The sequence below is a fragment of the Natator depressus genome, chromosome 6 (assembly GCF_965152275.1).
Source record: "Natator depressus isolate rNatDep1 chromosome 6, rNatDep2.hap1, whole genome shotgun sequence".
Classification (NCBI taxonomy): Eukaryota; Metazoa; Chordata; order Testudines; family Cheloniidae; genus Natator; species Natator depressus.
Window position 1 is genome coordinate 101268280 of NC_134239.1, and position 17772 is coordinate 101286051.

The window sequence follows — 17772 nt, forward strand, 5'->3', positions numbered from 1 at the left end:
AGCCCTGGTGTTGCTTAGAGCTACTGCTTCTGGCCATCGGGTGGCAAAATCCATGGAAGTCAGTATGTACTGCTTTCCTCTTGGGGTCTTTTTCGGAAAAGGACCCAGAATATCCACAGCTACTCACTGAAATGGAACCTCAATGATGGGGAGTGGCTTGAGAGGGGCTTTGACCTGGTCTTGGGGTTTTCCCATTCTTTGGCACACCTCACAAGACTGGACGTAGGTAGAAACATCCTTGCCCATTCCCTCCCAGTGGAATCACTTTCCCAAATGGTCTTTGGTTCTGTTCACCCCAGCATGGCCAGTAGGATGATCGTGGGCTAAGCTTAAGAGCTTTACCCGGTATTTAGTTGGAACTACCAACTGTCTCTGAGGATGCAAGTCTTCCTGGTGTCCACCAGAAGGAGTTTCCTTGTATAAAAGTCCTTTTTCTACAACAAACCTGGATCGATTAGAAGAGCTGAGAGGCGGTGCGTTGCTCCGTGCCACAGTACAAGCTCTCTGGAGGCTTTCATCTGCTTCCTGTTCGGTCTGGAACTGTTCCCTTGATGCTGGAGACATCAGTTCCTCATTGGATTGTGGACCTGGGCTTGGTCCCTCTGGAAGCGATGCAGGTGATGGGGCTGTTTCCGTTGACTGTGAACCGCTCTCTACTGGTGCACTATGTTGGGGTTCAGGCTCCGGCTGAGCCTCTTGTGTAGGGTTATCGGCTGCCAGTGCAGGTTTGGTGGGGCCCTCTGGTGTTGGGGTTGCAAGCACTGGATTCAGTGCTGGCAATGGTTCTGGTTGTTCCGCCGGTTCCAGTTCTGGGACTGGCTCTGTCTGGGTCTCTGTGACTGGATCCACTACTGCTGTTGCAGATGTTGGCATGGGGTCCGGTTCCATCACCTCTGACTGGGTCCTGGTAGAATTCTCCAGAACAGAGCTAGGTGTGACAGCTTGCTTAGCCTGGCTGCAGGTGACCATTCCCACCCTCTTGGCTAGCTTCACATGATTGTCCAAGTCTTCCCCCAACAGCATGGGGATGAGATAATCATCATAGACTGCAAAAGTCCACGTTCCTGAGCAGCCCTTGAACTGGACCGGCAACTTGGCTGTAGACAAGTCAAAATAGTTTGACTTGAAGGGTTGAATAGTCACTAGGACCTCTGGGTCGATTAAATTGGGATCCACTAAGGAAGCGTGGATAGCCGACACTTGTGCTCCGGTGTCCCTTCACGCTGTGAAGCGTCTTCCCTCCCACACTCACAGTTTCCCTCCGATCTGAGGGTATCTGGGAGGCATCTGGGCCTGAGGACCTTTGGTGGGACCCTGGTGTAATGAACTGTAATCTGTTGGGGTTCTTGGGGCAGTTGGCCTTTACATGCCCCGGCTCGTTACATTTAAAACATTGCCCAGCTGACTGGTCACTGGGGCGAGGTGGGTTGCTGGAGAACGGTGTGGTTAGACGATAAGGTGTCTGGGGTTTTTCTTGGGGTGTAGTCGGCGCTTTGGGTTGCTCCTGGTAGTAGGGTGTGGTCTGAGGGTGTCCCTTCTGGTACTGCTCAAACTGCGATCAGCGTTGTTTCTCTCTCCTCCCTCCACCCATTTTGTTCTGGTTTGCCCTGCCTCTCTGGTGGTCTGGGACTGCTTGTATTGATCAGCATAAGAAGCAAGACTTCCTGCTGAGTCCATTTTCTTATCCCATAAATGCTGTTTTATGTCATCCTTGGACATATTCAGGAATTGCTCCTGTATCATCAAATCCCGCATTCCTCCAAAGCTAGTTACATCCTGTCCTTTGAGCCATTTATCAAACAGATCTGTCATCTGGTTTACACAAGCCACATTACTTAGTCCAGGCCCTCTCTTAAGGGCTCTAAATTTTACTCTGTAAGTTTCAGGCATAACTTGAAATTGTTTTAAAACCAAATCCTTGAATTTATCATAGTCAGAAGCCTCATCAATAGGCATCTTGTTGAATATGTCCAGAGCTCTTCCAGTCAATTTTGCGACCAATGTGGTCATCTTGTGAGCGTCAGAAATTTTATGGAGTGTGCACAGTCTCTCAAAGGTGAGAAAATATTCAGCAATATCACTGGATTCATCATACTTTGGACATAGTCACTCTCATTTGTGGATTGTTGGGAAGGATTGTTAGGGTTATTCGGTATATTCTGCAGAGCCCTTGCCTTCTCTATCTCCAGCGCATGCTTCCTCTCCTTTTCCCTCTCCATTTCTTTTTCCTCCATAGCTCTCCTGTGGGCAGCCTCCTCTGTCTTAGCCCTGGCTTTTTCTTTTTCTTTTTCCTCCATAGCTCTCCTGTGGGCAGCCTCATGGGTAGCATCTTCTGTCTTTGCCCTGGCTTTTTCTTTCTCTATATCGAGTCACTTTAATTCGACCAGTCTCTGGTGTTCCTTTTCTTTCTCTTCTGCTTCCAGTCTGGTTATCTCCAGTTTCTGTTGGGCATTGATTTCTGTCATCTTAGCCCCTCTGTTTTTAACCTAGCTATACTGGAGAGTGAGAAGAAAAAAACCTGGCTTGTAAAATTTGCCGTGCTGTAACCTGATACCTTTGTCTCTGATAGCTGTTCCCAGCCTACAGAAAAATCCTTTTGTTAAAACCACTAACACCTCTGCCCCCAGGCAAAGAGACAGAAAAAACTCTAACTGCTTTCAATTAAAAAAAACAAAACAAAAACAACCTCTTCAGGTCTGTGCTTTTGGTTCAAAATTATCTCTGGTTCAAAATGATCCCACCTCTCTGCCACCATGTCAAGGTTCCCTCTCCACTCTAGAGTACAGATGTGGGGATCCGCATGAAAGACCCCCTAAGCTTATTCTTACCAGCTTAGGTTAAAACTTCCCCAAGGCACAGATTTCTTTCTTGCCTTGGGAACCAGCTTCGGTTAAAACCTGGTACGCTGCCACCACCAAGCGATTTAACAAAGAATCTGGGAAGAGACCACTTGGAGAAGTCTTCCCCCAAAGTATCCCCCCAAGCCCTTACACCCCCTTTCCTGGGGAGGCTTGAGAATAAACAAGATGAGGACAAACTAGCCTTGGATTTTTAAGACCCTAAAAACCCAACCAGATTCTTAAAAAAACAGAACTTTATTAGAAGAACAAAACAAAGATAAAAGAAACACTCTGTAAGATTAGAATGGAAGATAATCTCTCAGGCAGTCAGATTCAGAACATAGAGAATCCCTCTAGGCAAAACCTTAAGTTACAAAAAGACACAAAACAGGAATACACATTCCCTCCAGCACAGCGAATTTACAAGCCAAAACAAAGAAAACCTAACACATTTTCTAGCTAGATTACTTACTAACTTTACAGGAGTTGAAGGGCTTGCATCCTTGATCTGTTCCCGGCAAAGGTATCATACAGACAGACAAAAGCCTTCCCCCCCGCCCACCTCCAGACTTGAAAGTATCCTGTCCCATCATTGGTCATTTTGGGTCAGGTGCCAGCGAGGTTACCTTAGCTTCTTAACCCTTTACAGGTGAAAGGATTTTGCCTCTGGCCAGAAGGGATTGTATAGCACTGTATACAGAAAGGTGGTTACCCTTCCCTTTATATTTATGACAGTTATACACTTTATTGATTATATAGGCTAAGCTGTATACCGAATAAGAGCAGCATATTAAACTGCTAGGATATGTGTGCCACCATAAAGATTCCTCTGCCTGCAGCAACAAATGGGAACTCTGAGGGGTGGATTTTCCTCTCACTTACACAGTGGAAATCAGGCTTTCAGGTTTTCTGATTTTCAATAGGGTTCTTCCCTCTGATGGCTACAGCATTGCCTGAAATGTTGGAATTGATTGGCTATGTGGCACCACAACCCTTCAAACCAAAGCTTATGTGATTTCTAAGGACCCAGCAGGATTGTCTGCTGAAGCAGGTGTGGGAGTGGCAAGAATGCAGTCTCTGTCTTGAACCTGAATGTCCTGGCCTCGTAGAGCACCACCCTCTGAGGATCCCAACGTGCTTTCCAGGCCTGAGAGAGTCCACCCTGCCATCCATGTAGGTGGGGGAAGGGATAGCTCAGTGGTTTCAGCATTGGCCTGCTAAACCCAGATTGTGAGTTCAATCCTTGAGGGGGCCATTTAGGGATCTGGGGCAAAAATTGTTTGGGGATTGGTCCTGCTTTGAACAGGGGGTAGGACTAGATGACCTCCTGAGGTCCCTTCCAAACCTGATATTCTATGATTCTAGGCCAACAGGAGGTAGGAAAATAAGATTCATTACAGACAGTTCCTGCTACTTTGAGTCCTCCTGCTCCTCAGTCTGTCCCTGATCTTCCCACCACTCAGACTTGCAATCTCCATGCTGCCTTTTACTTCATCATGTCACCTAGGGCTAGGCTGCTATTGAATCCTCTCTGTTCTCCATCCCCACCCCTCAACCTCTGCTCCCTGCCTTGGTCATCTCTTCATTTGACTCCTGCAGCCCTCTCTTCTCTGGCCTCAGTGCCTCTGCTCTTGCTCCCCTCAGCTTAGCTAAAATGCTGCTCCTAAAATTACCTTCTTCCCTTGCCACTCTGCTCATGCCACTCATTTTTTTTAGATCCCTGCACTGCCCTCCCTGACACTCCTGCATCAAGGTCAGACTTCTCTTCACCTGCTAGGCCCTATCCAGCTCCACTCCCTCCTGCATCTCCTCATGCTCCCCCCTCACTCACCCAAGCCTCTCTCCTTACCACCCTTTTGTATCCTCCCCATCACCTCTATACCCCCTTCTGTGCAGAAGTCTGTCTGTAGTCCCGTATGTCATGTGACTGCACCTCCTCCTTTTACACCCTCCTCCCTGGAGCTCACCACTTCCAACAGTGCCTCTGGAGAGATTCTTCCATACATTGTTACAGACAAGCAAGAAGAAATGCCAGAGAGTTGAGTGTAAGCTGAGTCACCTGATATTTCTCTAAATTTCTTTTAATTTATAATATGGTGCCTCAATTTTAATGAATAATAATATTTTTGTTTCTCATTAGGAATACATGCTTCTTGATAGACAAAGAGAAAAATATGGTTCCTGCCCTGAGGAGGTTAGAAAATAAATTATATTGATACTCCAATGAATAACAACAAATCATAGTGAAGTAGGAAAGCAAGAGAAATAACAGAAAACAAGGGAAAGGGAATAATATTCTTGCAGGAGCATTATTTTATTATTTATATACAACAGTTCTTAATCAATGCTCAAAAGGTTGGTTCCCAGGTATTTTGCTACTATATATGGCCCAAACAGAAATGATTTATGGCGATTTTGTTCAATTGTTTCTTTTAGAAATGGTAATGGATTAACCTAGGCAGCATATATGGTTGATTATACTCTGGGTCCTAATTTGGACAAATTTAAATCCTTCTGTTCTAATATTATGAAGGTATTTTTTATTTGATTACAATTGCTCTCAGAGAACCAAATCAGAGTCAGGACCCATTGGACTAGGCACAGTACAAATACACATAAAGCCAGCGTCCCTGCCTTGAACAGCTTGCATAATTTTTAAATTTGAAGATCCATGGGTGAAATCCTGGTCTCATTGACGTCAGTGTGAATTTTGCCATTGACTTCTATTGGACCAAAAATTCAATAGCTCCAACCCTGCAGTACCTTGTTCAAGTAAAACTCCCATAGTCTTCAATGTGTCTGTGGAAGGAGACTGCCCAATTGGGTCCTATGGGACATTTTAAATGTTAGGGGGTTGAATCCTGCTCCCATTTAAGTCAATGGTAAATGAGTGGAAAGAACCAGCAAATCAGCCTGGCTGGGGTTTTATATTTTCCTCTTGCATCTTTTACCCTGTCTTTTTAACAGTGGAACGTCTTGGCTGAGAGAAATCAGACAATGCTCAGTATCACAACCCTCTGCTGTCCTACTTGACCACTGAGACAGATCTGGTACATACATCAGGGTCTAAGCAGGAGTCCTTGCCTGGATCCATTAAGAAAATAGATGAGAAAGGAAAGGTAAACTTCCAGCAGAAATGCCCATTTAGAGAGAATTTTTACAGATCTTAACATTTGTTCTTAGCCTTGTCTGTTATCAAAAAAACTTTTCTGCAAATCCTCTATCCATACCTGCAACTTCCCAGTTTGTCCTATGGTTAACCTCTGTGACTGTTACAAAAAAAGGAGATACCAGTGGTATATATTCATTCTCACTGTCAACTCTGAAATGGACTGGAAGTCTTGTAACTGGATACTTCATCCTCAAAGCCTAAAATTGAAGTTGCATATTACTATTTAGTTAAATTTAAAATAAGATTGTGTTGCTTCTTTAATTCACTCATTAAACATTGAAGCCTCACCTTAATGGGGGTGTCTATCCCATTCAGATGAACAAAGGTTAACGGGTCTGAGAGCTCAATTAGCCCACCCTGATGCACCTGGAGGATCTGTCAGAGTTGATTTGTTATTAGACCAAGCTGGGGATAAGCAGATAAAAGAAGGAACTGAAAGCTAGCAGGGATGATCCCAGACAGAGAAACCAGGAGAGAAAAGGTAGTGAGTTCCCTCTGTCTGGGAAGGGCATGGGGAAAGCAGATGGAAAAATCTACACGGATGGAATTAATCCCAGCGGTGGACCCTGGAAAGGCAGCATGGCACAGAGGAGTCCCAAAGGAGCGGTGCTCAAGTAGAGAAAGAAGAAGCTGGGAGGGCCTAGAGAGAAGCTAGAGGCCTGGTTAAACAGAGGAGAGGCTGTGTTATGCTCAGGCTGCTGGGAAGCAGCACAGTGGGAATCAGAGATAGGATGTGGCCCAGGGAAATAGCAGAATGGCTGAAGAAGACCTAGGTACTTAAGACAGGGTCCTCTAGGCCAGAACACAGAGTTGAAGGTGGGCTTGAGTTCTCCAACCAGCCCTGAAGAAGGCATGTACAATCCTGATCCAAGGACTGTTTAGCCCAGGGTAGAGCCGAAGATGAAGCCTCAAGAAAGAGCTAAATAGTAGCCCAAGAGGGGGCAAAAGGATAATTTGTATTACAACCATTTTGGACTTTCAGTTGTACTTTTGTTACACCAGAAGGGGTGCAATTAAAATGTGACTTGGCCAGAGGATGAATTGTGAGATGAGACCACCACAGGACCAGAATGACTGTTGGCAGGGGAGCACTAGAGCAGAAAGAGCTGCTACATCATGCCCAGCTAGGAGGGGGAGTGTTAACAGAGAGTCAGCTCTTCCACACTCATATACCTACAATGATGAGCTGGGATGTCTCCTTAAGAGTCAGATTTTTTGCCCCTGTTTCATCCACACAATTCTTACTAAAGTCAGGAGGGTTGTCTAGACATAGCTAAGGGCAGAATTCAGTCTTAATAAACATTTATTTTCAAGCTTGTCTTGTTACAGTTCTCACCTTCTCCTTGCAATCTGAGAAAGCAACAAAAGAGGAAAGTTTCTTGTTGTCATTGCAGTTACATTCTGCTCGAGTTGACTTGTTAGCACACTGCTTGTAGGCTCCAGAATTCTGTAGATGGGACATAAAAACAGTTTAACTCACTTTCTTACCTACATTCTGAAAACTTTTTTGTTTGTTTGTTTGTTTTTTTAAAGAAAGAACATGAGTAAACAAATGCAATTACTTATCTGGATTTATTGGAGAGATCTAAAATGTAAACATGTCATTTGCTAGAGACCAATCTGGGTATTAGAGAAGGTCAAAATTCAGAATTTCAATTCTGTGGGAAATTCTGAGGTTGCAAAATATGGTTCCATCTCATATGGTTTTGAAAAAAATCAAAATCTCAGAATTTTCCCTGAAATGCAATATTCCAAAAATATTTAATTAATGTTTAATTTCATCTTAACCATATCATTTTGGCTTTTATGTTACATTATATGAACTAGAGCTGGTCAGGAAGCGGAATTTAAATTTTTTAAATGTTTTTGAGTTTGGGGAAAAAATGTTTTGTTCTATACTAGGACAAAAAGCCAAATTTTTTTCACAAAACTGAAATCCTGTGATATTTTGTTTCAGAAACATTGAAAAAATGAGTTACTTACCTGAGCCATAACTGTTGTTCTTAGAGATGTGGGGGCAGATGTGCATTCCACTCAGATGTGCACATGCCCAGCGTGCTGAAGACAGAGAACTTTGTGCATGTGCTCTCATGCCTTTTTCTGGCCTCTCCCGAGGCTATTTAAGAATGGAACTGCCCTGACCCTCCTCAGTTCCTTCGCACTGGAAGGGATAGAGAATATGCCATGGACTACCCATCTGCATCCACATCTCAAAGAACAGTTACAGTCCAGTAACTAACCGATTTTTCTTCTTCAAGTGGTTGCAGACATGTATTTTGCTCACTTGACTCACAAGCAGTAACAGAAGGGGGTGGGACTCAAAGACTATTTAAACAGCAACTGCAGAACTGACTTTCCAAAATTTGTATCTAGCCTAGATGCAGTCATAATAGGGTAGCGTAGAGTAGTGTTTGGTAAAGGTATGCACAGAAGACCAGGTAGTGACCCAGCAAATGTCCAATATGGAAATGTCACTAACAACCGCGACTGAAACCACTTGGTTTCTTGTCGAATGAGCCAATATCCTTTGTGAAGATGTGGCCCATTGAGGGGCCTTCACAAAGAATCCTCTCTTCTTTGAAAAGAACTCTCATCTCAGGCCTGACAAACTCACTAGACCAAACACGTCTAGAAGAGCATTTATCCATAGGGATAACCTGCAAGGCATTTACAGATAGCTTGTAACTAGACCAATAATCACTGAGAGAAGTATGTATGGGTAATATTTAAGGAAAATGTAACTATATGGAAAGCATGCTTTATGGTCTTGGAGTGAAGTTAGTTACCAAGGGATAATATGTCTTCGTGAAGGCACATTCAAACAGGTGGGAGCTTTCACCCCTCCCTGGCTAGCCAGTGATGCAAGGCAACTATCAATGGAAAATCATCAGAGACAATGGTAAACAATTGAAACCACCTAGATGTAAAAAGGAACATTACAACAGACAGGGGATCACATTGCCTAGGAGTAGAGACAAAAGACTATTTCAGTATAACACAGATTAGGAAGAGGCACTGTGGATTCATTCACTGAGGAAACATCTTGTAGAGCTGGGGTGTTTTCATGAAAGACTGGATCCTGGTTCTTGTAAAGCCACCCAGTTTTGAACACTGGCGTTTTCTGGCAATTTATCTATAATTTTAGACATGGCATTCCAATTTAGGAAGGCATATTTCAATAACAGTGCCTGCTGATTACCAATGTGCATCTGTAATGACAAGGTAGAATAAATATTCCTTCCCATTAAATCTAGCCCTTTAGACGCCTTATCTTCAGGCATCAGCTTGAATCTCTCTCGTCTCAACCTCCCATTTGCAGCTATTATGAGGAGAAAGTTTGGGGTGGAATGGGAGTAGAAGCTCTCAAAGCCTTGCTTAGGGACATAATATTGCTTATCCATATGCTTCGTGTGTTTCAAAAGAGCTTCATTTACAGGGAGAGCTCCTGCAGCTAATGATTGGAGAATGTCCATCAATTTATGGGTATTCTCCTGAACAAACTCTGTCTAAATGCCCAAGGCTGTAGTCATTTGCCTCAGCAGATCCTGATAAGACTTACAGTCTTGAGCAACACGAGAAGACAAATATGACATTGTGGAATCATCCAGTGAGGAAGGAAGAGGAGCAGTGGAATCTCCTGTGGCAAAACTTGCTCCTGCAATATTGGTTCAGACTATAATAACTCAGAGGGAGCATGAGTCTCCAGTCTAGCTGAGTTGGGAAGTGGGACAATAGGAGGGTTCAGTGACTTTGCTCTGCAATGAGCAGAGGATCGGGTCCTTGAAGATTGAGAAGCATCCCAAAGGTCACCCTCACTGTAGTAGAGAGGAGACTAATGAGCTCTTCTGGGTTTGTTCAGCACTAACTAGGCACACCTGTAAGGCTTGCTGTGCCTGGAAGAGAGGAGCTTAAAAGGGGAAAATAAGAGAAAGACATTATAAATAACTTGAAGTGGAGTCTGGTGGGAACTCAGGGGAGCCACAGGGGCCCAAGCCCCTACCCTTACTGTGGGAATGGTGCTGGTTCTGGTAACAATAGTGATTCCCTGGAGGCCTCAAAGACTTTCAAGATTGGTACTTGGAGGACAGAGAGAGGCAGCAGAGGACCTTGAGCTCGAACGCAAGGAATCTTCCAAATAGTCTGATGACAACAGAGGAGCCACCCCTGTGGAGTCAGCAAGCACTTCAAAACGTGGGCCACACTGGTATTAAAGATGGTATGGTAACCAGCACCTTGAGTAGCGGTAGGGATACTGAGGCTGCACAGACAGTTGGCACTGGAATGAATGTTAGTATTGAACCTGTAGATCTGGTCTGCACTGAAACGGCACAAGGCAACATTGCCATCAATGCCAAAGGGATCTCTTTGTACCAATAAAAGGGACTGATTTTGCCTCTGCACACTGATTTTTAAGCAGTGCTGAAGGCATCACCAACAACAGAGCACAATCTGAGATCAGTTCAGGCAGTCCTGAGGCTGCAGAAGAAACCACCACAGCTGAATGCTTGTATTAAAGGAGAGCCAGAGACAGAGAAGCAGAGCAAATCTGAAGCTGCTCGATAAGCCCACAGAAGAGGGAAAGATAACTAACAGGACATTTTTCTTTACTTTGCTGTTTTAACTCTTCCAGGGCTGGAGCTAGGAAACAAAAGCAAAGACATCCTAGGAACAACTTGGGTTAGCCCTAAAAGAAATAACCACCCAAAGCAGTGCAGACCAAAGCAAGTTCATTTTCATCATCTGAGTCAGATGCCACCTGCAGAAGGTTGATTTTCTTTTTTGGTGGTTTGGATTCTGTAGTTTCTGCATCAGAGTGTTGCAGCATTATCTCCCATAAATGTAAACAAACTTGTTTGTCTGAGTAATTGGCTGAACAAGAAGTAGGACTGGGTGGAGTTATAGGGTCTAAAGTTTTGCATTGTTTCGTTTTTGAATGTAGTTATATAACCAAAAAAAATCTACATATATAAATTGCACTTACACGATAAAGAGATTGCACTACAATACTTGTATGAGGTGTACTGAAAAATACTATTTCTTTTGTTTGCCATTTTTACAGTGCAAATATTTGTAATAAAAAATAATATAAGTGAGCACTGTCAACTTTGTATACTGTGTTGTACTTGAAATCAATATATTTGAAAATGTGGAGAAACATCCAAAAATATTTAATAAATTTCAATTGGCATTCTATTGTTTAACAGTGTGATTAACTCAAAATAATTAATTGCGATTAATTACTTTGAGTTAATCATGTGAGTTAACTGCGATTAATTGACAGCCCTAATTTATAGCGTGGGATACAAACATTACAAGATTAATGCATGAAGCAATTAACAAGCATTTTAGAGTCTAAACACAGCCTTACAAGTTTAACACCCGTCTTGAATAATACTAACAAACACGTAAGTTGGTCTGGATTCCAGCTATGAATTTGTCAGTGCTCAGCTGACACCTACAGCCTTGGCAAGAGCTGGCACCAGTGCTAGCAGCATCACACTAACTAACTAACTAACTAGTAAGAGTACTACTACTATTATCTATAACTATTTAGCGTTCACAAAGAAGCCACTGAGACACCAAAATGTGACCATGCTGAATGCTATGACTCAAGCTGTGGGGAGTGTCACCCTTAAGTAGCTTTGAGAAGGACCAAAAGGAGGTGTGAGGTGCATGTGCTGCCTGACAGGTACTGCTCAGCAAAGTTCTCCCTTTTTGGTGTGCTGGACGCATGCACACCTGAGTGGAATACATCTGTGCAACCACTTGAAGAAGAGCGTAGTGTTTCCAAAACAAAATTTATTCCCTAGAATCCCCCACTGTAGTGAAGCTGGGGATGCTGGAAGGTCTGGTAGTGGCTATTGAAATAGACATGATCCTTGTCAGTTTCACTTCTGCTCGCCATTGAATAGTAGCTGTGAAACTGACCAGACCTGTCATAGAGAGAGAGAGAGACCCCCATTCCCACACTACAATATCCAACAGACCAGTAACTGGGCACTCACATGTCCCTGTTCCAAAGCAGGCAGAGTAGGGACTTGAACCACATTCTATGTGAGTTCCCCAACCACCTGGTTACTCTGGGATGGGTCTCTTCCTCCATTCACCTCACCTCATTTTTCATCAGAACTTCCATCCTGGATCTGAAAAACCTTCCCAACAAAAGTTTAATGAAAATGGATATGCTTCTGAGGAATTGACATTTTCCATTTAAAAAATGTCCAGCAGGTCTAGTGCCATTCAGTTCCCATTGTCCTTCCTCTCTATTGTTGCAGAATCCACAGTTGTACACTGCAGTTTCCATCAAAGTATGCTAGTGGTGCTATAGTGCTCCACAAGCCCTGCTGTAGATCCGGTATATAGGAAAGAAGATTTTACCCTGAGCAAGATGAAAAGGATGAAGCTGGCACATCACTAACTGTCCTGTCTGTAAACTTACCTCTCTTTGATCTTTTGTAGTATTGATTATTTAAAGTGACTTATAGAAAACTGAACAGAATGTACAAAATGAACAGTATTGAAAGCATGCATGATCCCAGAACATTCAGCAGCAGTGAAATGATTACAGAAGACTTACTTTTGATCCTTCAAAATAATCTCTCATTCTAGGTTTGCTGGGGTCAGCATTATAGAAGTTGTCAGTGAGTGGAAGAGCTATTCCCAGTTTAGATGGAGGCCTGTAGTTTACCTGTGTATAATACAACAGAAGAGAGATGGATATGGAATAAATATACATTCAGATGTAGTCAAAAGGATGATACAAGAGTTTCTTAACATCAGAATAACTGGCAGAAGAAATGCATATGGTATTAATACCACAGAGGACACAGAACAGACCTGTTCATTTATTTTTATCACATTTCCATGTCCACTGTTGTCCCAAATGGAAAAGTATCTATCTCCTTAAAATATATGTATTATAATGCTTAATAAAATGAATTATAAACAAAGTGGACTCAATTTTCAAACATGGGCATATAAATGGAACATTCAGATCCTATATTTGAATGTTCAAATTGACACATACACACACATTTGACATGTCTATATGCTGATCCTCGTAAGGGATTTGGTTGTCTTATTTAGGCATCTATGTTTGAAATATGGGTCTAACAATATGCAAAGTTTTGTATACTTTGTATCTTAAATACAATTAAGATATTACAGAATTGTCCAATATTAAGTCTGATCTAGAATATTTCACATGATTAAAAAGCCATGTTAGAAAATGAACCATTCAGTCATATGAATTGGCGATGTGTATAAGATAACCAATGTTAAGAAAGAAGTATTCAGTGGTCAAGTTAATAATACCATAACTGAGTGACTTGGTTCTCTGTCTTGCCCCTCTCCCTGCTTCCAATCCCATTTCAGAGCTCCTGTATGTGTGGGGTTTAGGAATCTTGAGAAAAAACAAAATATTCTGGAGGAAAGTAGAAGCCTTGAAATCATAAATTAACATGTAGTGAGAGGATCTGCATGATTGGAATGTTAAAAGCAATGATTATAACCTATTTAGAAAACACTGAGTGGGCAAAAGGGGAAGGGAGTGGTTTTGTATGCCAAAAATGGCATTACCTGTTTCCAAGTCACTGACAACTTGGAAAAAAATGCTCTTGAATGCCTAGAGATCAATGTCCTAGCAGATGATAATGCACAAGATAGGATACTAATTGGTGTCTGCTTCAGACCACCAGATCACACTAGAGAACAGGATGACCTACTCCTGTAGTGCCTATCTACAAAGTGTCTGGAAAAAAAGATGTGAGTTTCATGGGGAACTTCAATTTGAGTCTCATGCTACCAGTACTAAAACATCCTCGGAATATCTAAATATTATAGATGACAATTGCTTAACTCAAACAGTGCTGCATACAACATGGGGGAATTCTATGTTAGCCCTCATCTTGACAGATAAACAGGGATTGATTACAGAACTAAAAATTAATGGAAGCTTAGGTACAAGTGATCATAACTTGATCATATTTGCAATATGCAACAGAAAAAAAGTCCAAATCAGTAAGACTTGGTGCTCGAAAAGGAGCAGTTTCACAAAGCTGAAAATAATTATGAACCAAATCAGCTGGGAGGAAGAATTTCATCAGAAAAAACAATGATAATTGGAAATTGTTTAAGAACAATTATATATTAAGCAATTCCCAATTATCGTTGTTTTTTCTGATTAAATTCTTCCTCCAAGCTGATATATATAACAAATGGAAGAAAAAGGAAGTCAACAGTAATAAATATAAATCAGAATCTAAGAATTGTAGAAAATTGATAAGGGAAGCCAAGGGACACAAGGAGACATTTATGGCCAGCAGAGTTAAAGACAATAATATAATAAGTTTTTTTTAGTAAAAAACTTCTTAAGAACAAAAAGAAACCTAACAATGGTATTAGTCCATTATTAGATGGAAATGATACAATTATTAATAATAATGCACAAAAGACAGAAGGATTCAATATATATTTCTGTTCTGAATTTGGGGAAAGCAGATGATATTGTCATATCATATGATGATAATGATGATACTATTTCCATTCCACTAGCATCTCAGGAAGATGTTAGACAGCAGCTATTAGAGTTAGACATTTTAAAATCAGCTGACAACTTGCATTGAAGAGTTTTAAAAGACCTGGTGGGGGAACTTCCTGGACTGTAAATGTTGATTTTCAATAAGTTTTGGAACACTGGGAAAGTGGCAGAAGAAAGCTAACATTATCCCAATATTTAAAAAAGTGTAAATGGGATGACCTGGATAATTATAAGCCTGTCAGTCTGACATCATGCTCAAATAAATTGGTTAGTCTCTAAGGTGCCACTAGTACTCCTTTTCTTTTTGCGAATACAGACTAACACGGCTGCTACTCGGAAACCAGTCTGACATCAGTCCCAGGCAAGATAAAGGAGTGGCTGATACAGGACTTCACTGATAAAGAATTAAAGGAGGGTAATATAATTAATGCCAATCAACACGGGTTTATGGAAAACAGATCTTTTCAAACTAATTTGATTTTTTTTTAAAAAATGAGATTACAAGTTTGATTGATAAAGCTAGTTGTGTAGATGAAATATACTTAGATTTCTGCAAAACATTTGAGATGATACCATGTGATTCTTTGTTTAAAAAGAACAGAATGATATAAAATTAACAAGGCACACATTAAAAGGATTAAAAATTGGCTGATTGATAGATCTCAAAATGTAATGGTAAATGGGGAACCATCATGAAATGGATGTATAGTGGGGCCCCTTAGGAATCAGTTCTTGGCCTATGCTATTTAACATTTTTATCAATGACCTGGAAGAAAACAAAATCATCACTGATAAAATTTGCAGATGACAGAGAGATTGGGGGAGTGGTAAATAATGAAGAGGACAAGTCACTGCTACAGAGCAACCTGGATCATGTGGTAAACTGGGTGCAAGCAAACAATATGAGTTTTAATATGGTTAAATGTGAATGTATACATCTAGGAACAATGAATGTTGGACATACAAGATGGGGGACTCCATCCTAGGAAGCAGTCACTCTGAAAATATATGGGGGTCATGGTGGACAATCAGCCAAACGTGTCTCCAAGGTGATGCTATAGCCAAAAAGGCTAATACAATCCTGGTATGCATAAACATGGGAATCTCAAGTAAGAGTAAAGAGGTTATTTTACCTCTGTATTTGGCACTGGTGTGATCACTGCAGGAATACTGTCTCCAGTTCTAGTGTCCACAATTCAAGAGGGACATTGATAAATTGGAGAGGGTTCAGAGAAGAGCCATGAGAATGATCAAGGGATTAGAAAACATGCCTTACAGCAGTAGCTTCAAGGAGTTCAATATATTTAGCTTAACAAAGAGAAGGTTAAGGGTGACCTGATCACAGTCTGTAAGTATCTACATGGTGAATAAATATTTGAAAATGGGCTCTTCAGTCTAGCAGACAAAGGTTTTACATGATTCAACGGCTGGACGTTGAAGCTAGACAAACTCAGACTGGAAATAAGGCGTAAACATTTTTGGAGTGAGAATAATTAACCACTGGAACATCTTATCAAGGGTCATGGTGAATTCTCCATGACTGGCAATTTTTAAATCAAATTTGGATGTTTTATAAAAAGATATGCCTGAGTTCAACAGTAATTATTTTGGAGGAGTTCTATGGCCTGTTATACAGGAATTGAGACTTGATGATCACAGTGGTCCCTTCTGGCCTTGGACTCTACAAACATTTTGATTTACTCAGCCTAAACATACTAAATATTGATGGCATATTTGTAACAAAATATAATATTTTTGGATCTAACTTTCAAGCCCTGGACTCTAATTTTACACACACATTTTTGTGCACAACTAAATCATCTACAAAAATATGTTGACACCCGTTTATGTATTCACTTCCTCAACTTTTGTGAGCAAATAAGCATGCATCCACTTTTTCTTGTGAAATCAGTGTCTCAAAAGTGGTTTCACAAAATGGGAAGCTGAACATTACTCCCTTTGGATATAAATTTGCTTACTACTTATCTTTCTTACCGGCAACTGTTTTAAGAGTTTGAATCCATATGGGTCTTTTGGGTCCCCATGAAGCCAATTCTGGGCAGAGATTGAAACTGGAGAAATGTAGTGCATTGATTTACTGTACGAACAGCCACTCTTCAGTGTTAAGACAATTGTTGACACATCACAAACAAGTGATGCTTTTGTGAGAACAACAGCTATTGAAGATTTACCCTGTGGAAGTTCATATGGTAAAAATAAATGAGTACATCCAAAACATATACAATATACCATTGCAACAGGGATGGGCAAACTGTGGCCCAGGGCCCATATTCAGCCCTCCAGATGTTTTAATCTGGCCCTGTAGCTCCCGTCAGGGACTGGGATCTGGGCTTGCTCCGGCTCCTATGCATAGGGGCAGCCAGGAGCTCCCACACGCTGCCCCCAACCCAAGTGCCGCCCCCAGAGCTCCCATTGGCTGAGAACCACAGCCAATGGGACCTGCAGGGGTGGTGCCTGTGGATGGGACAGCGCACAGAGCAGCCTGACTGTGCCTCTGTGTAGGAGCCAGAGGGGGGACATGCTACTGCTTCTGGGAGCTGTTTGAGGTAAGCACCTCCCAGAACCTGTACCCCTGACCCCCTCCCATGCCCGAACCCCTGCCCCAGCCCTGATCCCCCCCCGACCTCTGAACCCCTTGGTCCTAGCCCACAGCACCCTCCTGAACCCCCATCCCCAGGCCCACCCCAGAGCCCTCACCCCACCGACACCCCAACCCTTGATTTCGTGAGCATTCATGGCCTGCCATACAATTCTATACCCAGATGTGGCCCTCGGGCCAAAAACTTTGCCCATCTCTGCATTACAGTGAACATAGAAAATAAAGCTAGAAATGGCCTATAGCTCATACAGTCTTCTTCGGAAATGATCTGTACCATTAGACACAGCAGTGCTTCATAATTTGTTCTGACTGGTTTGCTGGGTGGAGTTCAAGGGGATGATTTTAACCTATATGACTTGATACCATTTTTCTGGAGACTTTTGTATTAATTTCGATGGAATATATGGGGCCAAAAAGTCAAAGTTGTTAACATGACCCACTCACCGTTCAACATTAAACAGTTTTAAACAAGGTTCGGGATTTGGTATACAGAGACCTCAGCCTGCTTAGTACCAGGGAAACACATTACAAATCCTTTTTAACCTTTTATTAAAAATACAGAAACAGAAGGGAAAATAGTTAAAGCATTTGAAATGTAAAG

At 41.9% G+C, this 17772-nt stretch overlaps 1 protein-coding gene across 1 annotated transcript in view; it reads right to left on the reverse strand.

The window, feature by feature from the left end:
* The window catches only part of CATSPERB (catsper channel auxiliary subunit beta), a 95326-nt gene that overhangs the window by 16382 nt on the left and 61172 nt on the right, over positions 1-17772 (reverse strand). The window contains exons 20-23 of the mRNA XM_074956694.1: positions 16547-16744; positions 12590-12700; positions 7349-7459; positions 6071-6209 (exon numbers count right to left, since the gene is read on the reverse strand). Coding sequence (XP_074812795.1) covers positions 6071-6209; positions 7349-7459; positions 12590-12700; positions 16547-16744 — 559 coding nt within the window. The remainder of the gene's footprint in view (positions 1-6070; positions 6210-7348; positions 7460-12589; positions 12701-16546; positions 16745-17772) is intronic.